The sequence below is a fragment of the Pongo abelii genome, chromosome 19 (genome assembly GCF_028885655.2).
Source record: "Pongo abelii isolate AG06213 chromosome 19, NHGRI_mPonAbe1-v2.0_pri, whole genome shotgun sequence".
Taxonomy (NCBI): domain Eukaryota; kingdom Metazoa; phylum Chordata; class Mammalia; order Primates; family Hominidae; genus Pongo; species Pongo abelii.
The window spans coordinates 96,618,911-96,645,315 of NC_072004.2; the positions used below are offsets into that span (position 1 = coordinate 96,618,911).

Below are 26,405 nucleotides of genomic sequence, written 5' to 3' on the forward strand. Positions count from 1 at the left end.
CCAGGGTCCGAGCAGAATCCGTCCTCCCCGTCATTCATCCCTGGGGCCAGGAGCTGCTTTCAGGGACGCCTGCCTCCGGGCCACAGAGATTCCAGGCAGCTTCCCAGGGAGAGAAGGGGCCTGAGCCTGGCGGCATGCTGGTCAGTGTCTGCACCCAGCTCCCTGGGAAGGAAAGCGGGGCATGTGCCGGCCCCTGGCGCAAGTGCTCTCACCTCAGCCCATTTCAGGGTGGAAGCTGCTGGTGCTCAGCCCTGCACAGGGTCACGGGAAGTGAAGCAGCAGGCCACCTGCTCACTGCGCACAGACTTGAGGCCTCGTGTCCAGGACCTGCCCACCGCCCCGAGCCTGGATCCCACAGGCCAGCTGGTCAGGGCTGCCTGATGCCAGGTACAAACCACCAAGGAAATACATCCAACGGGCACTCGCCTGAGGGGCTCGGAAGGGCTGGGCAGGCCCTGGAAAGGCTCCTGGCATCTTTTGCCACAGAAAGGCACACAAGACCACCATGGGCAGCCCCCACACGCTCACGAGCCCTGGCGTTATAAAAACAGCAGCTGGTGCTGGCGCTGGCGCTGGCGGGAGGGGAAGCCGTAGAGGTGCTCATCCATGGGGATGGGGGCAAAATGGCACCACCTCCTGGAAGCTCCCTGGACAGTGCCCCACAGCCACACACCAGCACCCCTGATCCCTGGGGCCAGTATACACACAGCGAAAACTACAGGGCCCCAAGAGACCAAGGCCACAGGACCCTGCTTATGAGACGGACGGTCCAGGCCAGGCGCCCGGAGACCGAGATGGAATGGTGGCTGCCAGGGCTGGGGACAGGGGATGGGGAGTGATGCCCTCGGGCATGGGGCTTCTGTCGGGGGCAGGGATGCTCCACAGCTAGCCGTGCCATGGCTGCAGTCTTGGGAATGCAGGAAAGCCCCAGCTGCTCACTTGACACAGGTGGGTCCTTTGTATGTGAATTACTTCTCAGTAAAGGGGCCCTCACTCCAGCGTCCATGATAGCAGCCCACGGGACAGCCCAAAACTCAGCATCGTTCACAGCGAGCGAGATCCCCAACATGCGGCAGCTGGGAGGGCGCCGGCGGCCTGCGAGAGACCGGCCGGGTGGCGGTCCTGGGGGCAGTGGCAGGGGCTCTCAGGGGCTGGGCGTGCCGCCGCGCGGGTAAATCCAATGGGGGGAAGCCCTGGACCTGCACCCCGGAGGCCAGAGCATGCCTGTGTGTGCTGTGGTCACTAGGAAGCCACACGCCTTTTTCCCAGGGGGTTCGAGGAAATTCCACGTGGGCCTCACAGTGGAGCCCAAACCCTAAGCAGGCCCCACTGGCTGCAGAATCCGCAGGACCAAGTACAAAGGGAACCCAAGGCCCCTTGTTCGAAGTCACTAAGAATTCCCAGAAGCGGAGCAGAAGGGAAGCCAGAGGGGCCCCACCGAGCACCAGGCCCTCGTCGTAGGATCCTCACACAGAGGACGGCATCCCCAGCTCCATCCCGCAACGGCCTCAAGCCACAGCCTCAAACCGTGGCCTTGGCACAGAGGTGACTCGGCAGAGCCCTGGTCCCGGACCAGCTCCCCTGTCCCCCAGCCTGGCTCCCCCAGGCCAGTTGGCCAGGGCTGCCTGATGCCAAGGGCAGGGAAGGGTCTTCCTGGGGACCCTGGCAGGTGGGTGGAGCCAGACTCCTGTCCCTCAGCAGCAGGGACCCCACACTCTCCCCGAGGGTGAGATAGGGATAGGCTGGCCACGCCCCACCATGAGAGGTGGCCTTGAGCAGCCCTGGCTCACGGTAGCACCCTGCCCCTCACTCCCCCCTGGGGCAGGTGGCCCTGGCTGCCCAGAATCGCCCACTGCAGAGGCCCTGCCTGCTCTGGCACGGCCACCTCCGCTGGCAGGGTCCCTGCAGGAGCAGGAGTCTCCGGACCAGGGCCCCCACCCCCAGGCTGGCAGTAGGAGCACAGCCTGCGTCCTCCCAGAAACCCCCACGTACCGGGCTCTGGGTGTCGCTCCTGCGTGGCTCTGACCGCGGCTGTAACCCCAGAGTAACCCCCAGGAGGACCCCAGCCCACCCCAGCCCCACCCAAGGCCCCAGCCCCCTGACCCCAGGCCCCGGTCCCTGCGGAGGGAGGCTGGGGACTCGGCGAGGACGCCGCCTCCCGCGACAGTCCTCAGAGGTGCCTGGGAACTGGCTCCAGCCCCGTCCGCTGCCCTCATTTCCTCTGCCGGCTTCCTCTGCGGGGGGGCGGGGAGGCCAAGGCCGCCGGTCCCGCTGGCGCTTGTTCCTCTGTGAAAGGCAGGGCCAGGCCCAGCAGGGCCCAGACGCCAAAGCCCTCCTGTCACTGTGGCCTGCGGAGGGGATGGGGGTCTCCCCACCGCGGACACGGGCTCCTGGGCCCTTGGATCTGTGCCACCAGGGACAGGACCGCAGGCCGAGGCCCCACAGCAGGTGCTTTGCATCAGGCTCCCACCCAGGAGTGGTCGAGTGGGCCTCCCATCAGCCTCGCCCTGGGGTGCACAGAGGGGTCAGGTGGCCCTCAAGAAAAGCCTACCCAGAAGAACCCTGTGAGCCGGAGACAGGAGGCCGGTGACAGCAGGAACAGCGTGGTCCCAGGCTCACCACCGACACTACATCCGAGGAGACACCGAGGTGCTCCGTGGACCCTCTGCCTCCCCCATGGACTGAGGAGGAGGCAGAGGATGCCACGCAGCTGTGGCCCCGGCCTGCTTCCTCCTCACACCCAGCCAAGCGCCCTGGCGGGTTCTGAGGCTGGGGGCCAGCACGTGCCCTCATTTTCTTCCAAGGATAACTCTTCCCAGGGTGGAGTCAGAGGCTCCTGATGTCTCGAGGCAGCTGTGCTCACCCCTCAGACCCAAGGAGACCCCCAGATGCGTGTCCTCGAACCACGGGCTGCTCGCCCAAGACGGCAAGGAATGGATGTGCTCACAGTTCTGGAGGGTGGAGGAGGAAAGCACGGCATGGGCAGGGCCGCTCCCTCGAGGTGCTGGCGGGGATCCTTCCTGCCTCTCCAGCACAGCGACCGCAGGTGTTCCTGGCTTGCATTGCTCCAGCCTCTGCACGTGACCCCCTTCCCACATGCACGCCATTCCTCCTCTTTTTATCAGGCCCCAGTCATTGGATTCAGGGCCCACCCTACTCCAGTCCGACCTCATCTTAACTTGATTACAGCTGCAAAGACACTAGTTCCGAATAAGGCCCCATTCTGAGGTACTGGGCGGGCATGGGTTTGGGGTGACATATTCCACTCAGCACATGCCTCCAGGGGGCACAGGCAGGAGCGCAGTTCCCAGGTGGCCGGGGTGGCGGGTGAGTGCAGACAGGACGTGAATGTTCACCAGCCCTGGAGCTGCCATGATGGCCCGTGGGTTCTCTCAGGAACCTTCTGGAGCGTGGGTGCTGCCGGACCCCATTTCAGAAGTGAAACAGACACAGAGAAGTTATGACACCTGTCCATGGTCACACATCAGGGCCCGGCCCAGGACACCAGCCCACACCAGAACTCTCCCATGAGGCAGGGTCAGGGTTGGGAGCTGGGGAGGCAGCGGGTATGGTGGGGAGTCGATGCATCCCAAACATGCAGGGCGGCACAAGGCAGACCTTCCAGCATGTTCCACACAACACAACAGCTGCCAGCCCACCCCAGCCAGCTCTGGGGCACTCGGGCCCACAGGGTGGCCACTGCAGCGGCCGGTCCTCTGGGTGACTGCACCACCCCATGGAGGGAAGCACACAGCCTGGCCTCCTGGAGAATATGCCGGAATGAGAGAAATGTTCTCCCTGACCCATGCCTGGGAGTCTGGGACCTCACACCCACCCCGTCCCCAAGTGCCCGCACCCACCCTCTCCCCGGGTGCCCGCACCCACCCCCTGCCCCTCCCCGAGTGCTCGCACCCACCCCTTCCCCGAGTGCCCGCACCCACCCCCTCCCCGAGTGCCCGCACCCACCCCCTCCCCGAGTGCCCGCACCCACCCCCTCCCCGGGTGCCCGCACCCACCCCCTCCCCCTCCCCGAGTGCCCGCACCCCCCCCTCCCCGAGTGCCCGCACCCACCCCCTCCCCCTCCCCGAGTGCCCGCACCTGCACCCACCCCCTCCCCGAGTGCCCGCACCCACGCTGGTAGGTATGAGCCAGACCCATGCCCAGGGCCCATGGCCTGTGTGTGACCGCTCCCCAAGGCCACTGTCCACACAGCCTTCCCATGGGACCCTCTCCAGGAACCCACCTCGGCCTGCACACCTGCAGCCTAAGGGTCTCGGTGGGAGACCTGAGACCTGAGAGGAAGTAGGGGGACGGGCCCAACCCACGGGCACAGCTTCCTCTGGGGCATCCTCTGAGACCCCGGGGGCGAGAGGAGGACAGGTAACTCCTCCGAGGGCAGGTGCTTGCTGCCTGAGCCCAAGCGGTCTGGGAGGCTGGAGCAGCAGCTGCCTTCAAACAGACCCCGCACTTGGTGCCCGGGCAGTGTCAGCTGTGGGGCACCTTCCAAGGGGAGGACTCCCGGGGACCACCCAGGGCCATGGCCTCCTGCTCAGCCCCTTGAGCCCCTGAGTCCAGCCCTGCCCCTGCCACTGAGGCCATGCTGGGCCCGGGGCTCGCTGCCTCCTCTACCCTCTCTCCATCAATAGGCTCGTCCTGAGGCCCAGCCTGCCCAGCCCTGTGCCAGGTGTCCGGTTCACATGAATGCTGAGAGAGCGAGCACCACGGCCAGGCACAGGCACTTCTCCCAGGAATCCCCCATGGTGCCTGGTTAAGGTCAGACGCAGGGAGAGGCCTTGGGCAGGAGACAGGGCGTGAGCTGAGGGACAGGGGAGAGGCGGGGGTTAGGGGGTGGCAAATCCAGGCTGCCATGTGTTCCGAGAATTCCACTAACTCCAAGCCCTGCCCACTGGTCAACAGTGACACCTCTGCGTCAGGGATCAGCCATGGTGGGCACTGCCCAGGTACCCACCCTTGGCTCAGTGCACCACTGCTGTCCCTTCGGACCTGGCCATCACAGCCATTCCCACCTTACAGATGACGAAACGGGCATGGAGAGCCAGTCACAGAAGGGCCCGTCAGCACACCAGAGGTGGCCCCAGGGCAAACCCCTGCTCCTAACTGTGTAGAGCATTCGACCCCCACCCTCAGGCTGAGCGCGCCTCTCCAGAAGCCGGAGCAAGGCGGCGTCCCCGTGCCCACTCCCAGCCTAGGACAGCTCCAGGCCGCAGGGCTCAGGACGAGTAGAAATCATGGCTCCCTGAGGCCGCACCAGGGAAGGTGAAGGCTGGGGAGGGTGAGCAACAAGGTCAGCCCCCTCCCTTGGGGCACTGAGGTTGAAGGGGTGATCTCCGCTCCCTCAAGGCCATGCCACCCCCTTCCTGCCAGCCTGGACCCGGCCATCCTGCCCATGTGTCACCCCCATCACCCTGCCTTTCCTGGCCGCCATGTCCACCCTAGTCTCCCCAGAGCGAGGTTTCACCTGTGCAGAATGGATCTCAGAGAGGTTGGGTGAGTAGCCCGAGGCCACACAGCACGGAGGCTGGAAGGCTGCAGCTGCCAAGAAATCCCCCAGGGTCACTCACACACGCTCCCGAGTGCCAGGGAGATGGGGGAAGAGCTGGGCTCCAGAGGAGGCGGCTCTTCCTGGCGCTCAAGCAGGCTCCTGGGCCGGGTGCCCCCCTGCCCTGCCCGTATCTGCCTGGTGCGGAAGGTCAGGGGCCCAGGCAGCCCACAGTCTGTGCCCACAGCCTCCACTCTAGCTCAGACCCTGCACTCTCAGGCGTCTCTGCCCCGTGTACCACCACAACTGCCGTCACCTCTATGGAGACTGGCACCAGCTCCTGCGATGAACAAGGAGCCAGCCTGGCAACTGAGGTAAGACCCCCATGCCAGGTGCTGGCACTGCCCCAGATGCTGAGTGACACACAAGCCAACCGCCAGAGCCACAAGTGTGGGCCCCTCCCCTCTGGGTGCCCCCCACAGACACAAGCAGCCTCAGAAGGAACCAGCTCGCTCCAATTTGGGGATGGCAAGGAGCCAGCCACATGCTGCAGGAAGCTTGAGCCCTGAGGGTCTCTGTCCCGGCACCACCACCTCCAGCACAGACAGCCAAGTGCTCACCAAGCACTGAGCCCACCCGGGCCTGCCACAGGTACTGTCAGCCCATGGTATAGCTGGGAAAACCGAGGTTCACAGAGGCCAGGCCAGGTGGAGGGACTGCAGCACAGGACAGCCAGGCTTGGAAGGCTGGGCTAAGTTTTGCGGGAGGGCAGGAGACCCCCCTCTCCTTCCTAACCCCCTCATGGGGGCTGCTGCAGAGCCTAGACACAGCCCCTTAATCCGAAGGAGGATCTCCTTCCTCACCATCACCAGCACCTCGGGCAGCCCCTCCTGGTAGGTGGGCCCCAGAGCCCAGCAGGTGCCTGCAGCTCTGGCCCAGCATCTTGCAGAGGAGAGACGCCCCTTGCCTCCAACAACTTCTTTTCCTCTAAGTCATTAAACGGACACATTAGGATTATTCAGATCACAGCTGTTTACCCAGGGAAGGGCAGAGCCAGTGCTGCTCGAAGGCGGGGGAAAGGGCCTCTCATGGCCAAGGGCAAGGCCCGGCCCCAAGGCAGGGTGTGGGCCGAGGGTCCCCTCTGTTCTGGGGGAAGAAAGGACCAAGCACCCTGGGCCATGCCTGGCATGGAGATGCGATGAGGACCTGCCCCAAGCCTCCGCCCCCTGCCCTCGGGCCGGGGAGACATCACAGCTGTTGCGGTGGCTGCTGGCCACCCCACAGGGACTTCTGAGCCCCAGAGCTCACTACAGGAAGTCATTTCTGGGCAAGTGACACCTACAGCCCTAAGCCCAGCAGACAGACCTCCCACCAGCTCCCTTCCTCCAGGGAGCAAATGCCTTCAGACCGAGATCTGCCCCGGGGACCCCCATGCCTCCCTGCCAGGCTGCGTGCATTGGGCCCTGCTCCAGGGAAGGAGACACAGGAGATCGCGTCACATGCAAACACGCTTTGTTTGGGCTGGCTCAGCCTGGTGCCAGAGCCCCAGTGACGTGTGGGTGGGACTTGGCCCTGGGGCCATTGATGGCACAGGGCAGGGGGATTATCTCACACTCAGGCCAAGCAGGGGCCGGATCTGGAGAAGCAGAGGTTTTAGAAAGCCCACTGCTTCCTGGTGACAGATGGGGCTTCCAGCTGTCCCCAGCCCCCTCTGCGTATCCCAGCTGTCCACCGCAGCCAGGAGGCCAGGCGGCCATGGGTAATCTTGCCCTGTCTGGTGCACTGGCCATACGGGGTAAGAGGCCTGGCCTCAGTTCCCCTGCAGCCAGCTTGACAGCGTCACCTCGGGTCCCCACTGTCAGGGGGTCTGGGCACCCACCAAGGCCCCTCTCTTCTGAGCCTCTGCCCACTGGGCTCTGTAATGTGGACTGGCCCCTGCTCCCCCCATATCCCCCGCCGGCTGCTGGTGGCTGGGCAGGGCTCTGAGAACCGCTCCCAGCCTGGGAAGAAGCCTCCCACGCCAGGGCCCCGGACCCAGGAGAGGCCATGGAAAGCCTGAACCCCAGCTCGCTGACACCCCCCACACCCCCAAGGGCCCTTAGTCTGAGACCAAGTCTCCTGGACATCTGGGGCCCACGCAGGCCCTCCGTGCCCCAGTTACCTGTGCCCGGGAGGCAGCCACGGAGTCACGACCACGCGGGGGACGCCAGCCCACAGGAAGAGGCCGGTTTGTGCTGGGGCCCAGGGCCTGCCCCTCCGAGATCTGGGGCCGCCAGGGGGTCCGGCTGCTTCTGCGGCTGGGCTCGGGGCGGGGAAAGGGTTAATTTCCATGCAAACCGGGAGCCGCGGGGCCCAGCGGCATCGGCATCACGTCCGCAGCGGAGGGAGGCAGCGGCGCGCAGGCCGGGCCGCCAGGGACTCACCGGGGTCGAAGTGCGAGCTGAAGGCGAAGCTGGGGTTGAAGAAGGACGACGACATGGCCGGGCCAGCGGCCGGCGGGCATCCCGGGCGGGCGCTGCGCTCAGGACGCCCGCGGCCCCGGCCCGAGCCGCCGCATCACCCAGCGGCCGCCGCAGGTGCGGAGCGCGCCGGCCCCCGCGCCCCGCGCCCCCCGCCGCAGCCGCAGCGCCCGCACCGGTGGGGGCGGCGGCGACAGACGAGGCGCTCCGCCCGGCCCTGGCGCCGCGGGGCTCCGCTGGTGCAGTCCGAAAACGCGGGCGGGAGCACGCGCGGAGCGGCGCGGGGGAGGGGGGGCTCCTCCGCGGCCGGGGTGGCATGGGGGGGCACGGAGAGGGGGACACGGAGGGGGAGACGGAGGGGAGCACGGAGTGGGGGATACAGAGGGGGGCATGGAGGGGGGACACGGAGGGGAGGCATGGAGGAGAGGGACGGGGGGGCGCGCACGGAGCGGAGATGGCACGGAGTGGGGGGATGGTCCGGAGCGGGGAGCACGGAGGCCTGGGACTGAGGGGGGCACGGAGGCTGGCGGGGGGGAAACGGAAGTCGTGAATGATAAGTCGTGAGTGGGTACGGAGGGAATGCCGGGGTGGGGGAGGGGGTACTCCTAGGTGGGAAGGTTCAGGGAGACAGGTGGGGGAACCCGGGAGCACACCCAGGGCAGGGCTTGGTGCACAGGGGCCCTCGCCTCACTTGCAGGTTTCGAGGCGGCTGGCAGCCGTCCCCCCACCCCATGCCCTTTGGGTAGCACCTGTGCTGGTGGAGTGGGGAGTAGCTGGCTTTGCACACAGGCCTGCTCCTGTGCCACGCTGCGGCCGCCGTGAAGGAAGAACCTGGCTGAGTCTCCACCTGCCGTGGACTGTTCCAGGTGCTTAGGGCAGCAGGTTGGCCTGGGCGCTGAGGGGCCATCCCTTCCTTCCCCTGTGTTTCTCCCAGGATCCCCCATCCCCACCCAAAGTGCCACCTTGCAGGGCTGGGGCAGGACAGGGTCCCCCCAGCCTGCCCCCGTGGGAGTCGGGAGAGTTAAAGTGCAGTGGAAGCTGGTCCCAGTGGCTCACGCCTGTAATCCCAGCACTTTGGGAGGCCAGGGCAGGCGGATGGCTTGCGCTCAGGGGTTCCAGGCCAGCCTGGGCAACATAGCAAGACCCTTTCTCTACAAAAATTAGAAAAATGAGCCAGGCAGGGTGGCGCTCACCTGTAGTCCCAGCTACTTGGGAGGCTGAGGTGGGAGGATCACCTGAGCCTGGGAGTTTGAGGCCGCAGTGAGCCAAGATGGCACCACTGCACTCCAGCCCAGGTGACAATGAGATCTTGTCTCAAAAAAAAGTGTCCTGGAGACTTGCAGTTGAGTTTGATGCACCCTCATCCACTCATTCATTCACTCACTCATTCGTTCTTCACTCACTCATTCTGGGACCAGATGGCTACGCCCCTTGGCAAGGCCCGGCTAGGGTTGGGGGCTGTGGAGCAGGTGAGAGGCGCCCACTCCAACAGGGCTCTTAGGACTTTAGGGAGAGAAAGGAGCCTGTTCCTGGCAGAGGGACCTGCAGAGACCAGGACAGGATGCTTGGGCCACGGGGCAGATGGGCGCCAGGACCCACCCTTCTTTTCCTAAGGGGGTCCCTCATGTAGGAAGTTTCCTAACAGGCAAAGCAAGGGGCCTCCACCCTGTGCCTTCAGACCTTAGGGGTCCCTGGCTGTAGGAAACCAGACACCAACTGCACCTGGGGCAGAAGGAGACAAGGCACCCAGAGCCTTCTTCCCGGCCCTGATCATGTGGCCAACCAAGGTTTTAAGGGGCGCTGCCGCCAGGCTGCTGTTGCAGGTAAAGAAGCCGCGTGGGTAGAGTGGCTGAAGGGGGTCTTGCCCGCAGGAGGCACTCAGAGGCCCTGGGCCACCTCGTTCAGTCTGTGCCTTCAGGGAGCCCAGAGGGCTGGGAGGATCAGTGCCTGCCCAGTGGCAGGGATGGTTGGTGCCGGCAGGCTGTGATCCTGGAGTGCTCCAGTGTGAGGGACAGAGGGTAGGGCATACCCTCATGAGTCTCCACTCTGGGTCCCCTGTCAGGGCCTCCCCTCCCCAGCTCAGGAGGGAATGCCCTCCTCTGCCCAGCTTGGAAGGTGCCCTGGACACCTGGACAACGGTATTGGGCAGGGGGAGGTGGCCAGTGGCCCTGGGTGGTTGCTGGTTGGCATGTTGGGGAGAGTTTCTGTCCAGAACTTCTGTGCCCTCAGTGGCCCTGCCTTGATGACCAGGGCCAGAGACAGCTTGCTGTGACCAAGGGCTGGCTCCTCTCAGGTTTGCCTGTGAACACACACATGTACACTTGTGACTGGGCCTCAAGTGTAGGCCTTGAAGCTCAGGGGCTTCAAGCTGTGGATCTTCTTGGGGCTCCAGGAAGGACAGGGGAGGAGCTGCCCCTGGGCTCCAAGCCAGCACTCCCACCCTATGTAACCAGAGCGATACCCCGTCTCCAGGGTGCACAGGGCCCTCTGAGATATCGCTGGAACCAGGAGTTCAGATGCTTCCACTGACCGTGACCCTAGTGGGCCCCCCCAGGTGCTGGCTTTTGCCCACGCTGGGACAGGATCAGTGAGCACCTCTGGGTAAGAGGTCCCTGAAGACATAGCTGTCCCCTATCCCCTGGCCTGGGGGAAGGCATGATCTCCGCCCCCGGGACTCTCTAGAGCCCAGAAGGAGCTGACCAAGGAGCCCAGATTGGCTGGGAGAGTGTCCGTGCAGAGGCATTGCCCGTCCAAGAGGAAAAAGGCCAAGAGGCCCGGCAGGAAGCCCAGGTGTGGTGGAAAAGAGGGGGTGGGGCAGGAGGGAGCCTGGGGGTCTGGGGATTGGAGACTAGAGTGAGGCATGCACCTCAGGAGCAAAGTTTAGGGGACACCCAAAAACTCAGCAGTTATGCCCATCCACAGATAAACCATCAACAGGATGTGATCTGTCCGTACAATGCAACGGTATTGGTCCATACACAGGACCGAAGCTCTGACCGCACTATAACATGGATGACACACGCTACAACGTGGATGACACATGAAAATATCATGCTCAGTGAAAGACACAAAAGGCCACAGAGTGTGTGATTCCACTTGTATGAAATGTCCAGAACAGACAAATCCATGGGACAGAGCACAGGTGGAGGGCCAGAGCCGGGGGAGGGCAAGTGGGGACAATGCAGAAGGGGCACAGGGCGTCTTCCTGGGGGGAGGAAACTTCCCTGAATTAGCTAGAGGTGATGGCTGCCCACCCTGGTGAAGATGCTAAAACACTAAGCTGTACCCTTTAAAGTGGTGAACTTCATGGCATGTGATTTATGTCTCAATAAAGTTGTTAAAAACAGTCATCGGCCGGGCGCGGTGGCTCACGCCTGTTATCCCAGCACTTTGGGAGGCCGAGGCGGGCGGGTCACGAGGTCAGGAGTTCGAGACCAGCCTGGCCAACACGGTGAAGCCCCGTCTCTACTAAAAATACAAAAATTAACCAGGCGTGGTGGCAGGCGCCTGTAATCCCAGCTACTAGGGAGGCTGAGGCAGGAGAATTGCTTGAAACCAGAAGGCGGAACTTGCAGTGAGCCAAGATAGCGCCACTGCACTCCAGCCTGGGCGAAAAAGCGAAACTCTGTCTCAAAAAAAAGAAAAATCCATGAAAAGCACAATATCCCAGTTTTGAATAAAGGTGACAGCAGTGCAAGCCGTCTTGGAGCTGGCGGCTCAGAAAGGACAGTCCTGTTGTCCCAGCACAGGGGACTCGGGAGCCCCCTGAGCCTGCGGACGGCCGTCGATGTCCCCCTCCCAGGCCTTCCTGGCCTGGGGGAACAGTGAAGGTCACTTCCTAGGCATTCGGAGCGAGTCTTCCCTGCTTTCCACAGGGTCCTCACTGCCTGGGGGTGGCTCTGTAGGGTCCCCTTCTACAGACTGAGACCCGGAGGCTCCGGAAGGGGTCAGCGTGAGGGGTGGACCTGGGGCAGGGGGAGGACAGGTAGGAAGAAGGGCAAGAAACAGAGCAAGGCAGGGCTCTGGGGAGGGGCTGCAGGAGTGTCCTGGGCCTGTCAGAAAAAAAGGACCACACAGCGGGGGGCTTCAAACCACAGAAAGGGATCGTCTCAGGTCTGGAGGCCAGAAATCTGAGATGGGGGTGTGGGCGGGGTCGCTCCCTCCAGAGGCTCCAGGGGAGGGTCCTTCCTGCCTCTTCCCCGCTGCTGGTAGCCCTAGGCGTTCCTGGGCCTGTGGCTGCACGGCCGGCCCCAACTTCTGCCTGCGTCGCCACATATTCGTGTGTGTGTGTGTATGTGTCTGTGTGTATGCGTGTGTGTGCATATGTGTAGATGTGTGTGGGTCTGTTGGTATGTATATATGTGTGCATGTGTGTGCATGTGTAGTGTGTGTTGGTGTGTGTGCATGTGTGCATATATGTAGGTGTGTGTTGGTTTGTGTGTGCGTGTGTGTCTGCATATGTGTAGGCATGTGTGTCTGTGTTGGTGTGTGCATGTGTGTGCATATGTGTAGGTGTGTTGGTGTGTGTGTGCATATGTGTGTGTTGGTATATATGTGTGTGCATATGTGTAGGTGTGTCTGTGTATTGGTGTGTGTGTGCATGTGTGTGTGTCTCTGCATATGTGTAGGCATGTGTGTCTGTTGGTGTGTGGATGTGTGTGTGCATGTGGTGTGTGTGCGTGTGTGTGCATATGTCTGTGCATATGTGTAGATGTGTGTGTTGATATGTGTGTGTGTCTGTGTACACAGGTGTGTGTGCATGTGTCTGTGCATATGTGTAGGTGTGTCTGTGTGTTGGTGTGTGTGTGCATGTGTGTCTGTGTGTTGGTATGTAGGGGTGTGTGCATGTGTGTGCATGTGTAGGTGTGTCTGTGTGTGTGTGTGCGCGTGTGTGTGTCCGTCCTCTCCTCTCATTATCAGGCCCCGGTCATTGCATTAGGACCCCCTGCTCCAGTCTGGCCTCCTCTTGATTACAGCTGCAAGGACCCTATTTCCAACTGAGGTCCCAATTCACAGGTATCAGGGTCAGGACTTGAACATATTTTGGGGGGACACAATTCAACCCCTGGCGGGAGTGCAGGGCACGGGAGGGAGGAGTGAGACAAAGTGAGGAACATGCAGCGTCAGGACAAGGTCAGCACCTTCCCAAATTCTTCCTGCAGACGTCCGAATCCCAATTAGCCAGTTATAATAGCGTTTCTGCGAGCGCAGCTGCCAGGACTCAGCACCCAAATCTGCCTGCTGGGCACCACAGTAGGCATTGCAGAGCCCCAAGGATGCCCCTGCCTGGCTGGGCCTCACCCTGCAGTGGGCACCCCCCCATTCTGCCACATGCCCCTCCACCATCTTGGCCCTCTTAGAGGCATCTCTAGAGTGCTTGGGCCCCTCCAGCCCCAGCCCCAGCCCTGTACCCGCAGGCACCCAGGAGGGAACAGAGCCAGGTGCTCTTCCAGGTGAGGCAGCAGGGCCCTCAGGCAGGAGGGGCAGCTGGGGCCTCTTGGCCTCCAGCCCTGGCCTCCCCCTTGCCCTGCAGTTGTTTCAGGCAGGAAGGTGGGCAGTGCCAACCCTGTGGGGGCCAGTGAGACCTGAGCCTCCCCAAGGGGGCAGTGCCTGTCTAGTGCGGGGACAAGGGGCACAATAATGTCCTCCAGAGCTATGAAGTGGTCCTTGTGGCCCTTCCAGGTCGGCACAGCCCATAGTCAGGGCCAGTGACCTGAGGGCTGGAGACCAGGAGGGGCGGCTCTGAACAGAAATGAAGCCGAAAGGGCCGCCCAGGGGACAAGCCATCTGTCAGCTCAGGGCAGGTGCTGGTTCCGGGAGCTTTGGAGAACACTGCATCTGCCAGCCCACCGTCCCGCCCAGAGATCCCAGGCCAGGCTCCCCAGGCCCTGTGCCCAGGCGGGCCAGGGGCAGGTCCACAGCCTGAGCTGCTCACACTGCAGATGCTTCCAGACGCTGGTTTCTTTGGGTCTCGTTTTATTAAAAGCATGATTTCCCACTCCACATATTTCCTTTTTTTTTTTGAGACGGAGTCTCTGTCACCTAGGCTGGAGTGCAGTGGCGCCATCTCGGCTCACTGCAAGCTCCGCCTCCCGGGTTCACACCATTCTCCTGCCTCAGCCTCCCAAGTAGCTGGGACTACAGGTGCCCGCCACCACGCCCGGCTAATTTTTTGTATTTTTAGTAGAGACGGGGTTTCACCGTGTTAGCCAGGATGGTCTCGATCTCCTGACCTTGTGGTCCGCCCGCCTTGGCCTCCCAAAGTGCTGGGATTACAGGCATGAGCCACCACGCCCGGCCACATATTTCCTTTTTTATTGAAAAAATTCACATAACATAAAATGAATCGTCTTGAAGTGAACAATTCAGTAGCATTTGTATTCACAACGTTGCGCCCGCATCTGGGTCCAGAACATTCTCACCATCCCAAGAGGAAACCCCAGGCCCCTCAGACAGCACCTGCCCGTTCCCTTCTCCTGAGCCCCCACCACTGTGTTCAGTCCCCATGGATTGGCCCATTCTGGACATTTCATAAAAATGGAATCACACGGTATGTGGGGGCGTCTGCCACGCTTCCCTCACTCAGTGGGATGTTCCTCCCGAGGTTCCTCCTCGCTCTGGCCTGCCGGTGCCACATGCCTTTCTACAGCTGAGTTACGTTCCATTGTGTGGATGGACCACAGTGTGTTTATCCAGTCACACCCTGAGGTCAGGGCTGCTTGCTGGAGACAGACTGCAATGTTATTAGTGTTAGGTAGGTGTGGGGCGGGAGCACTGGGACAACCCCACACATGGGGAAAGCTTTAGGGTGAACCCCACAGAGAAGAATATGGCAGGACCATGGACTCTTCCACCTTCTGACCCGCTTATTCCACTACCGTGAACGTGGCCAAGGAAAGGGAGGGGCTTCTTGGACAAAAACACTCACTGCAACATTGTATCTAATGACAAAAAAAAACCCTGAAGCTTCTCCTGGTCCAGTAGCAGACCGCCAGTCAAGAAAGTTGCTGGGGCCAGGCGTGGTGGCTCACGCCTGTAATCCTGGCACTTTGGGAGGCCGAGGCAGGAGGATCACTTGGGGTCAGGAGTTCAAGACCAGCCTGGCCAACATGGTGAAAAATACAAAAATTAGCCGGGCGTGGTGGTGGGCACCTGTAATCCCAGCTACTCGGGAGGCTGAGGCAGGAGAATCGCTTGAGCCCAGCCGGGAGGCGGAGGTTGCAGTGAGCTGAGACCGCGACATTGCACTCCAGCCTGGGCAACAGAGCGAGACTCTGTCTCAAAACAAAACAAAACAAAACAGAAAGTTGCTGGACTGTCCTCAGCTCCCAGGCACAACACGGAGCCATCTCCCATCGTAACTGCAGAGTTGTGGAGACGTGATAAAATATGACACGGAGAAAGCAGATACCGCAGTCACATCGGCTCTGTGTAAGAACCAGAGAGGCAGAAACCCGCACGAAGGAAAACCTGTGGTTTCAGGTGGAGAAGAGGAGGCGTGAGGCCTTCTTCACTGTCGTTATTGGGGTATCAGGAAACAAATGCACAGTGAAGCGTCTCCTTCCAGACAGGCCGTGGCCAGGGGAGCTCCTAGGTGACACGCACCTCGTGTACCTGTTCTGGTCTCATCCTGGTGACAGCCCTACAAAGGCCCTGCCCAATGAGAGATGCCGGCGAGGGGAGAGGTGCTCACAGAAGCCACCTGCCTCATAGAGATCCCCTCTCCTTCCAGGGCCCTTATTTTAGGAGCTTCATGAGCCGGGCCCTGGCATGGTTCCCTGGCCCCTGCAGTGACCCAGGGACAGACAGCTGCTCAGGCCTGGCCACTGGAGGAAGCCAGGTTGTCTGGTGTCTTCTGCTGGCTTCTCAAACACCCTAGCCAGCCTGCATGTCCTGGGAGACGCTGCCAGGCCCAGTGGGCCACCTCCATGGACCCTCGCATTCTCCCCTACAGCCCCCATGAGGCAGCAGGTGGGGTGGGAGCTCATGCTACACACAGACGCTCCGAGAGAACCGACTATGTGGCTTGCCCAAGCTCACAGCTGGGAAGCCAGGCCTATATCCTATCTTGCTCTATAGGAAAGCACTGAGAATTGGACACATTCCACGAAACACACAATCTACCAAGACTAAGTCCCAAAGAAATAGAAAATCTGAATAGATCTGTAACGAGTAAGAAGATTGAATCAGTGATCAAAAGCCTCCCATGAAAGAAAGACGCAGGACCTGACAGTTTCACTGGTGAATGCCACTAACCATTTAAAGAACAAACACCAACTCCTCTCAAACTTTTCCAAAAAACTGAATTCAGCCACTCCTAACTCACTCTATGAGGCCAGCATTACCCTGACACCAAAGCCAAAGACACTACAAGGAAAGAAAAGTACAGGCCAATATCCCTCATGAACACAGATTCAAAAATCCTCAACCAAATGCTGGCAAACTGAATTCAGCAGCATATGGAAAGGATTATAACCATAATCAAGTGGGATTTATTCCTGGAATGCAAGGATGGGCCAACTACAAAATTTGATCAGTGTGATACACCACATTCAGAGAAGAACAGAAAACATGTGATTATCTCAACTGATGCAGAAAAAGACAAAATTCAACACCCTTTCATGATAAAAATGCTCAACAAGCTATGAATAGAAGGAAACTACCTCAACGTGATAAAAACCATCCATGAAAAGCTCACAGCAAACATCATGCTCAGTGGTGAAAGGCTGAAAACTTTTCCTCTAAGATCAAGAAAAGCATGTCCACTCTCGCCACTCCTATTCAACATAGTACTGGAGGTTCCAGTGGACCAATTAAGCAAGAAAAAGAAATAAAAGGCATTCACATTGGAAAGGAAAAAGTAAGGCCGGGTGCAGTGGCTCATGCCTGGAATCCCAGCACTTTGGGAGGCCAAGGCAGGTGGATCACCTGAGGTCAGGAGTTTGAGACCAACCTGGCCAACATGGTGAAACCCCATCTCTACTAAAAATACAAAAATTAGCCGGGTGTGATGGCACAGGCTTGTAGTCCCAGCTACTCAGGAGGCTGAGACAGGAGTATCTCTTGAACCCGGGAGGCAGAGGTTGCAGTGAGCCAAGATCACACCACTGCACTCCAGCCTGCACAACAGAGCAAGACTCCACCTCAAAAAAAAAAAGAAAGAAAAATGTATAATTACCTCTGTTTGCCGGGCGTGGTAGCTCACGCCTGTAATCCCAGCACTTTGGGAGGCCGAGGCGGGTGGATCACAAGGTCAGGAGATGGAGACCATCCTGGCTAACACGGGGAAACCCTGTCTCTACTAAAAATACAAAAAATTAGCCGGGCGTGGTGGCAGGCGCCTGTAGTCCCAGCTACTCAGGAGGCTGAGGCAGGAGAATGGTGTGAACCCGGTAGGCAGAGGTTGCAGTGAGCCGAGATCACGCCACTGCACTCCAGCCTGGGTGACAGAGCGAGACTCCGTCTCAAAAAAAAAAAAAAAAAAATTACCTCTGTTCACAGATGATATGATGTTATATGTAAAGAATCTTAAATATGCCACAAAAAAGCTGTTAGAGCTAATTAATGATATCAGCAAAGTAGCAAGATACAAAGTCAACACCCAAGTATCAGTTGCATTTCTATAAACTACCAATGGATAATCTAAAAAGGATTATCCAATTTGTCCAAAAAAGACAAAAACAATTCCATGTATAGTACTATTGAAAAGAATAAAATACTTGGGAATTAACTTAGCCAAGGAGGTAAAAGACTTGCACAATGAAAACTACAAAACATTGCTGAAAAGAAATTAAAGAAGACATAAATAAATAGAAACACAAAAACAAATAGGGCCGGGCGCGGTGGCTCACGCCTGTAATCCCAGCACTTTGGGAGGCTGAGGCGGGCAGATCACAAGGTCAGGAGGTCAAAATCATCCTGGCCAACATGGTGAAACCCTGTCTTTACTAAAAATACAAAAAAATTAGTCGGGCATGGTGGCAGGTACCTGTAGTCCCAGCTACTCGGGAGGCTGAGGCAGGAGAATGGCATGAACCTGGGAAGCAGAGCTTGCAGTGAGCCGAGATCATGCCACTGTACTCCAGCCTGGGCGACAGCGAGACTCCGTCTCAAAAAAAATAAAAATAAATAAATAAATAAATAAATAAATAAATAAATAGAATCCTATGTTCATGAATTGGAAGACTTAATAGTGTTAAGATGTCAGTATTTCCCAAAGCGATCTACACAGTCAACACAATCCCTATCTAAATCCCAGTGACTTTTGCAGAAATAGGAAGCCCATCCTAAAATTCATATAGAATCTCAAGAGACCCAGGATATCCAAAACAATCTTGAAAAAGAAGAACAAAGCTGGAAGACTCATACTTCCTGATTTCAAAACTCGCTACAAAGCTACAGAAATCAAAATGGTACCACAGACAGACAGACATATAAACCAGTGGAATAGAACAGACAGCCCAGAAATAAACCTTCACATAATATGGTCAATTGATTGTTGACAAGGGTGCCAAGACCATTCAATGGGGAAAAAAACAGTCTTTCAACAAATGGTGCTGGGAAAACTAGATGTCCACATGCAAAATAATGAAATTGGACCCTTACCTAACACCATACATGAAAATAACTCACAATGGATCAAAGACCTAAATGTAAAACATGAAACTCTTAAAAGAAAACAGAGCAAAAGCTTCATGGCATGGGATTTGTCAGAGATTTCTTGGATACGACAGCAAAGGCACAGGCAACAGAAGAAAAAAATAGACTACTTTGATTTCATGATAATTAAAAAAATTTGTGGGTCAAAAGAAAATATCAACAGACTAAAAAGGCAACCCAAAGAATGGCAGAAAATATTTGCAAATTGTCTGAAAATAGATGAATAATCAGAAATTTAGAGAGAACATATGAAGAACTCCTAAAACTTAATCACAAAAAAACAAAATTCAATTCAAAAATGGGCAAAGGACTTGAATAGACATTTATCCAAAGAAGATATCAAATGCCTAATAAGCCCACAAGATGATGCTGACCATCACCAATCATGAGGGAAATGGGAATCAAAGCTACAATGAGGGCCGGGTGCGATGGCTCACGCGTGTCATCCCAGCACTTCGGGAGGCCAAAGTGGGTGGATCACCTGAGGCCAGGAGTTCAGGACCGGCCTGGCCAACATGGTGAAAACCCGTCTCCACTAAAAATACAAAAATTAGCCGGGCATGGTGGCACGTACCTGTAATCCCAGCTACTCAGGAGGCTGAGGCAGGAGAATCACTTGAACCCGGAAAGCAGAGGTTGCAGTGAGCCGAGGCCATGACACTGCACTCCAGCCTGGGTGACAGAGCAAATCTCCATCTCAAAACAAAAACAAAAACGAAACAAAACACAATGAGATGCCACCTCACACCCCTTAGGATGGCTGCTATTAAAAAAAAAAAAAACCTCCAGAGAATCACAAGTGTTGGTGAGGATGTGGGGCTATCGGCCCCTGTGCACTGCTGGTGGGAATGGAAAACAGTGCAGCTGCCGCGGAAACACTACGGCAGCTCCTCAAACACTTAAATCAGAACGACCGCATCATCCAACAATTCCACTTCTGGTTATCATCCCAAAAGAACTGAAAGCAGGGTCTCAAGGAGACATTTGTACACCCATGTTCATAGCAGCATTATTCACAATTGCCAAAAGGTGGAAGAAAAATCCAGGGTCCATGAACAGGCGAATGAATACTCAAAATGTGGTCCAACCATGCAATGGAGTATTAGTCACCTTTTTTTTTTTTTGAGACAGAGTCTCCTTTTGTCACCCAGGCTGGAGTGCGGTGGCGCGATCTCAGCTCACTGCAACCTCTGCCTCCCGAGTTCCAGCAATTCTGCTGCCTCAGCCTCCCAAGTAGCTGGAACTCCAGGCATACAACACCACCGCTGGCTAATTTCTGTATTTTTAGTAGAGACGGGGTTTCACCATGTTGGCCAGGCTGGTCTAGAACTCCTGACCTCAGGTGATCCACCTGCCTTGGCCTCCCAAACTGCTGGGATTACAGGCATGAGCCACCACGCTGTGCTTCAAACTCCATCTCAAAAAAAATAAAAATAAAAAGGCGGCCAGGTACGGTGGCTCATGCCTGTAAGCCCAGCACTTTGGGAGGCCGAGGCAGGCAGATCATCTGAGTTAAGGAGTTCGAGACCAGCCTAGTCACCATGGTGAAACTCAGTCTCTACTAAAATACGGAAATTAGCCGGGCGTGGCGGCATACACCTGTAATTCCAGCTACTTGGGAGCTTGAGACAGGAGAATTGCTTGAACCTGGGAGGCGGAGGTTGCAGGGCCGAGATCGCACTATTGCATTCCAGCCTGGGTGATAGGGTGATAGAGTAAGACTCCGTCTCAATAAAAAAGAAAAAAAAAAGGCAAAGATGGTAAATTTATGCTATGTGAATTTTATCATGATAAAAAGCACGCAAGAAAGAAGAAAAGCATTAAGGAAATGGAGGAAAAGGCACCCACCGAGCCTGGACATTCTCTGGCATCGAGCCTGGACATTCTCCAGCATCAAACGTGTGTTCTACAGGTGACTTTATCTCCACTGTGTTCGTCTGCATATTCCAAATGTTCTGTAATAAACCTGATTGCTTCATCTCATCCAAAAGCTATTACAGATAATATTTCAATCATCCTAATTAAAACAATCACATTCATTTAAAGGCCAAAGTTGGGCAAGAATTTAACTGGCCACTAATTGCTGCTGGGGCCAGGGAGGGCTCAGCCCTTTGGGAAAGTGACCTGGGAGGACCCACCAGTGTCCCCTTCCCTGTCTGGGCCTGGACATCTCCCTGATGTCTGACCTGAGGCTCCAGGTGGCCCTGACCTCTACAACTGGCTGGGACAGGCCCTACAGCCCCTCGGGGACCACATGGAACTGGATCCGTCTCCTCATCTCCTGGGGTCTCTTGAAGAAGGAGGATAATGGAGCCTCCCTCAAGAGGCTGCTGAGACCCCTGGGGCCCCACCAATGGCAGATGACACTGTTATTGCATTCGTCGTCACCTGTCGCACACCATGACCGTCACCTTCATTAGTGAGGACAATACCCCCCCACCTCCAACATGAGCAGAGGCTACCACGCCCTACGTAAGAGGCCCAGGCGGTCCTGTGGCCTCCAGTAGAAAGCCAGGCCCCCCCACCCCGGCAGACAGCCCCGTCCCTGGCTTCCTCCCAGGCCTGCGGTGCCCAGCATGACCACCCCACAGGGGCGGGGCTGTCGGCACCACCCTCCCTGGCAGAAGGTAACTGTGCCCCTGGTGTATTCAGAGCCAGCCAGTGATCACCTTGGCCCTCCCTGCTCACCACCAGGGGAGGCACCGTGATTTGGGAGGAGGACGTGGCTTGGATAAACTTTGTCCCGTATGAACCTGGAGCCTCCCCACCCCCACCGGCCTGCAGGCTGTGCTGTGCCCCTTCCACCCGGCCCAAGCCCCCAGGCTGGGCCGCAGCACCCACTCGGCTGCCCCTTCAAACCCCACTCACGTGCCTGGCCCTGCAGCCTATTTCCTGCACCAGAGCTGGGGGGCAGGGTCCCCAGCCTCAATCTCCCTGCACTGCCCCCACCACCCGCAGCCCCTCCCACTGTGTACAACCCACTGCACTGGAGGCCCGAGGCCTGGGTTCCAGCCCTGTGACCTTGGGCAGGTCCCTCAGCCCCTCTGACCTTAGGCTTCCAGCTGCTGTCTGCCCAGCTGGCCTCGGTCACCTGCTCACCAGCTCACTGGTGCCCTCTGCTCCTCCCTAACTCCACCCCAGGTTTGGGGAGGCCAGGCACTGCTAAGGGTCAGTCTGCCCAGACCAGTGTGGACACACCAAGTGCCTGCGAGCCCCTGGGAGCTGCCCGTGCCAGGCTGGAGAGCCAGGGAGGGGCGAGGACAGCTGCAGCCCCGAGATGTAAACAGGCTTGCAGGTATAAAAGCTGGAGCCCCTGGGCCTCTCCACATCCCAGACTGACCCACCTTCCATAACTCTCGAAAGAAGCCAGGCAGAGGTAAGCCCTGCCAAGGAGGGGGGTGTGGGTCTCTGGCCGCTGAGGTTATCCGAGCTGGATGGTGGGAACTTGGAGGCCTTCTCTTCATCCACAGGACAAGGGTGGCCCTGGGAGACCCCAGGGGGCCCAGGGGAGGTGGGGAAATGAGGTGGAAACAGAAGGAATGACCCTCCCTGCCAGCAGCACCCCTATGAGCCCGAAGGGGGCCCCCGGATGGAAGACAGCTGCATGTGCCTGGTCCTGCGGGGCGCACATGCATGCACGCGTGTGCTGGCAGGAGCCTCTGTGGGCACGGCTGCAAGAGGCGGCTGCGAGCTGGGGCCTCTGCATAGGGAGCTGGACCTGCTCACTCTGCCCCTAGGCCCCCAGGCTCTAAGTGGGGATGGAGATGGGGTGGGGCTGGCAGGGCAGTGAGTCCAAGGCCTCTGGCCCCCAGACTCCAGCAGGCACACAGAGCCGGCTCTGGTCCCCACACTCTGCCCCTGACCCAAAGGGACCCCACTGCCTCCATCACCCCTTCCCCCAAGAGGCCTCTCTCATCTCAGCATCTGCCCTTGGAGACTGGGTGGCAGAGGCTAGTTGCTGTGGGCAGACCACAGCTTCTAAGAATGGAAGGTTGGGAATGGCCCGGAGCAGGGCATCCCAGATGTAGCAATGCTGGGGAGGTGTGTGGTCTGAAGGGTCTTAGCCCAGCCTGGAGGCTCCAGGATCTCTAGCTGTGGAGGGTGGGTAAAGGGAGTGGAGAAAAAGAGGCCTTTCGGCAGGGCCTTTCCTGGCACTGAGGGCAGCCCCCAGAATCTGAGCAGGGCCCAAGGACAGCTTGTGTGGCGTCCCGTAGCCTCCCCTGGCCGGACATCCCGGCTCACTGGGATCCCATTAAACTCAAGCCCGGGCCGCGGATGCAGGAGCTATAAATAAACCAGCGGCCTGGCGCTCCAGGCCTGCCTCCCACCCTGTCTCCAGCCCGGATCTCGGGCTCCCCTGTCTTCGTTGGGGGCACCCCTGAGAGCAGTGGGATTGGGAGTGGTGAACGAGCCCAGCCCAGGGGCACCCCCAGCACTGGGCAGATGGGACACTGGTTCCTGGCTTGGCCACGTTTAGCCTGGAATTCTGCCCAGCCTCTCCTCTGTAAGGAGGTGACATTGGGCCCGGGGCCCCAAGTGGTAGGTAGGTGTCCCCTCTTCCAAAACGGGTCCCCAAGATGCCAGGGCTGGGGAAGGGGAGCCAGAGTCCTAGCTCTGAATGAAGTGGGGTGGGGCCTGTCCTGAGGGCCTCCGAGGCCCAGGCCTGCCCCACGCGCCCACTCACCACCACCCTGCTGGCTGGGGGAATCAGCCACTGCAGGGGCTGTGGGGGCCCAGCTCCAGCCCCACAGCAGCGGGCAAGCCCATTCCCCACCATTTCCCTTCCCTCCTGGTTCCTCGCACAACCCTGTGAAGGGGCAGGCGTCTCCCCACATCACATGGCAGCTGGAGGCACCATGGGTTGGGGAGCAGGACCTGGTCCAGCGGCTGCAACTGGCGCTCCTCACACCTCTGGGGCGCTAGGGTTGGGTTGCAACCGTTGACCTATGGCCTCTCTATCCGGAGAAAAGCAGAGATGCCTCTGGCCACTGCTCAGCCCCACTCGAGAACACAGGCCGCCCCTCCTGGCAGCAAGGGCATTCCAGAAGGCTCTACCACCCCGTGAACTTTCAAGAGGGCCAAGAAGCCCGGGACACCCGCTTGCCCTTGCGCTCTGAGATAGCTGCTGTGCTGAGCCCCAGAACCCAACCCCCTCTGGGGACGGCAACCTGAGAGCCCAGCAGGTCACAAGGCACTGCGGTGAGGGGCACAGGACGGCCCGGCCCCTCCCGCTGACCCCTCTGCCTGTGCCCAGACCCCCACCTGCCTGGCTGGGATCCCAGCATGTCTCAGGGGCCCTGGCACGACCCCAACACTGTGACGCCTGTCACCATTCCCACTTTACGGCAGGACCCAGCACCACGCGGCGTCTACGTCTGCTCTGGCCCAAGCAGCACCCCCAATCCGTGCGTGCACCCCATGAATTGACTCTCTATCCACCCCAGGACCAGGATGGAGGAGGACTTCTCCTCCCAGATGAAGAAGATGGCCTTGGCCATGGGTACGTCCCTTTCAGACAAGGACATTGAGCTGCTGCCCACGGACATGAGACACCACGGTACAGCATGCCCCCGCCCGGCGCGGCCCCCCACCCGTCCAGCCCACCTGTGGTCAGGAGACCTCACCCCTTTTCTGGGGCTGATGGGTCCAGAACACCAGGACCTGCAGCGGGCGGGGACATGGGGGTGCAGGACCCGGCAGCCCCCATCCCAGGGCGGGGTCTTCCCTGGAGGCCCGGCTCGAGTGAGGTGGGCCCCTCCGTGAGCCCAGCCTGGTTGCCCCAGGGTCCTTCAACTACCTCAAGTTCTTCGAGCACATGCGCAAGTTCCACGCCTTGGGCCAGCTGGACGCCGCCATCCGCGAGGCCTTCCAGTCCCTGGACAAGGACAAGAGCGGCTTCATTGAGTGGAACGAGATCAAGTAATGGCCGGCGGCCAGGGAGGGGTGGGGCCCAGGCCACCCAGACCACGCCGAATGCCCACCTGGCGGACCCGGCCTTCCCCCACCGGGTCCCCACTGGCCTTGCAGCTGGCAGGGCTGGGCCAGAACCGGCTAGAGGCCCAGGCTCCCGGCCCGAAGTGCCCTCGCCTACAAAGTGGGGGGCAAATGGCTCGTGAGTCACTGGGCACTGGCCGGAAGCCCCTTGGCCCTGACTCGAGCCCCCTCGGCCCCAGGTACATCCTGTCCATCATCCCCAGCAGCGGGCCCACCGCCCCACTGACAGACGAGGAGGCCGAGGCCATGATCCAGGCGGCAGACACAGACGGGGACGGGAGGATCGACTACGAAGGTGGGGGCAGCACAGCCGGGGCACCTTCAGGACCCTCCTTCCCCTGCTAGGCCGCCACCCTTGCCCATGGCCCCGCCCCGAGGGCACTGGCACACAACTCACAGATGAGGAAACCCAGGCTCAAGGGTCTGGGCTGGGAGTCTAGGGGCTCCTCCCTGGGCCAAGGGCCCCACTGCAGAGAAGCGGCCGGGAGGGCTTTGGGAAGGCCAACTGTGGCGGAGCCAGCGGGTATGGGGTCTCAGGGCTCAGGGGCGCCATCTTCTGGGGGCCCACGGTCTTTGAGGCTCTCCATGGCTGCCCTGAGGTCTGGGCCATCTCACCCCTACACAACCCCAGTGGCTGGCCACAGGCCTGGAGTGTGGAGGGCACCCCTTGCCCAGCCACTAACCGTCCTCATCTGCCTGGGTCTAGAAACCCCAGCAAACTTGGCTGGTGGGGGGTCACAAGGCTTGACGGCAGCCTGACCCCTCTCAGAACTCAGGCCCCCCAGCTGCTCCGTGCCTCAATTTCCCCACTGAGAGATGATCATAGGAGTGAGCACCTGCTCTCAGAGGGTCTGGTGGGAATTCCTGAGAGTCTCTGCAGAGACCCAGGCCATTGCAATCCCTCAGTCCCCAGCTGGGGTCAACTTGTGACAACCAAGCAGCTGGGCCCAGGACAAACAGCTCCGGCGTGAGGCCCCCGGCCAGACAGGCTAGAGGCCTCGTCCCTGCTCAAGGGCTTGGGGAGAGGACCCCCTGGACTGTGTAGTCCAGGCACACTCCCTCTGCCTCCTCTGAGAGTTAAAGGGCCTACAGGAATTGGGGGACACAAAACAGGGGTACTTACTAGAAATTGGTCTTCTGCTCTAGAATTTTCTGAATTGATCAAAAAGGAGAAAATTCCAAAGAAGAAGTAGCACCATGACCAGCCCTGGCCAGCCGAGGGGCTCCCATGGGGTAACCGGGGTGACCACGCACCTGGGCAGAAGCCATTGGGGCCGGTAAGAGGCGGCAGCCGTGAGGGTGGACCCAGCTTTTGCCGGAAAATGGAAGAAAAGCAGCATTAAGTGAATGACGCAGCCTGGTGTGTCTATTGGGGGTGCTGGTGTGAACTGGGGTCGGGGCAGGATCAGGGCCATGGGTGACAACGGCTAGGGGGCAGGGTGAGCGTGTGAGGGTGGGAATGAAGACGTCTTCTCCCATCCCCCAGCCCCACCTGGCTGTGGGCAGCCCCCAAGGGCAACCCTGTAGCAAGATTCCGTCCGGGTGGGCCTCCGGCCAGCAGGGTACACGGTGCTTTCTGAGCCCAAACCCCTGAAGGGCCCCTTCTCAATCTGCAATGGGCCTGGCCTGGGGCCACACACTCCCACTTCATACCCGAACGCAGTATGGGGACACCTGCAGCCCCCGGGTGCCCCTGGCAGGGGCCTCGTTCCAGGTCAAAGCACCCAGCAGACCCTCTGCCTCCATCTCCTGCCTGCTCAGGCCCCCACGCTGGGCCCTTCTATCTTGCGGCT

At 59.3% G+C, this 26,405-nt stretch overlaps 1 protein-coding gene and 1 pseudogene across 3 annotated transcripts in view; one reads left to right on the forward strand and one right to left on the reverse strand.

Moving 5' to 3' along the window:
- AATK (apoptosis associated tyrosine kinase) overlaps positions 1-8,032 on the reverse strand; it is a 42,541-nt gene extending 34,509 nt beyond the window's left edge. For 2 of the 3 annotated variants that reach the window (XM_063718342.1, XM_063718340.1), the window contains exon 1: positions 7,924-8,032. In XM_063718342.1, coding sequence (XP_063574412.1) covers positions 7,924-7,978 — 55 coding nt within the window. In that variant the 5' untranslated portion in view covers positions 7,979-8,032. Of the gene's footprint in view, positions 1-7,661 lie in introns of all 3 variants that reach the window. The other variant, XM_063718341.1, reaches the window with a different exon arrangement.
- On the forward strand, positions 7,535-24,146 carry LOC134760507 (uncharacterized; annotated as a pseudogene).
- Positions 24,147-26,405: the final 2,259 nt, after the last annotated feature.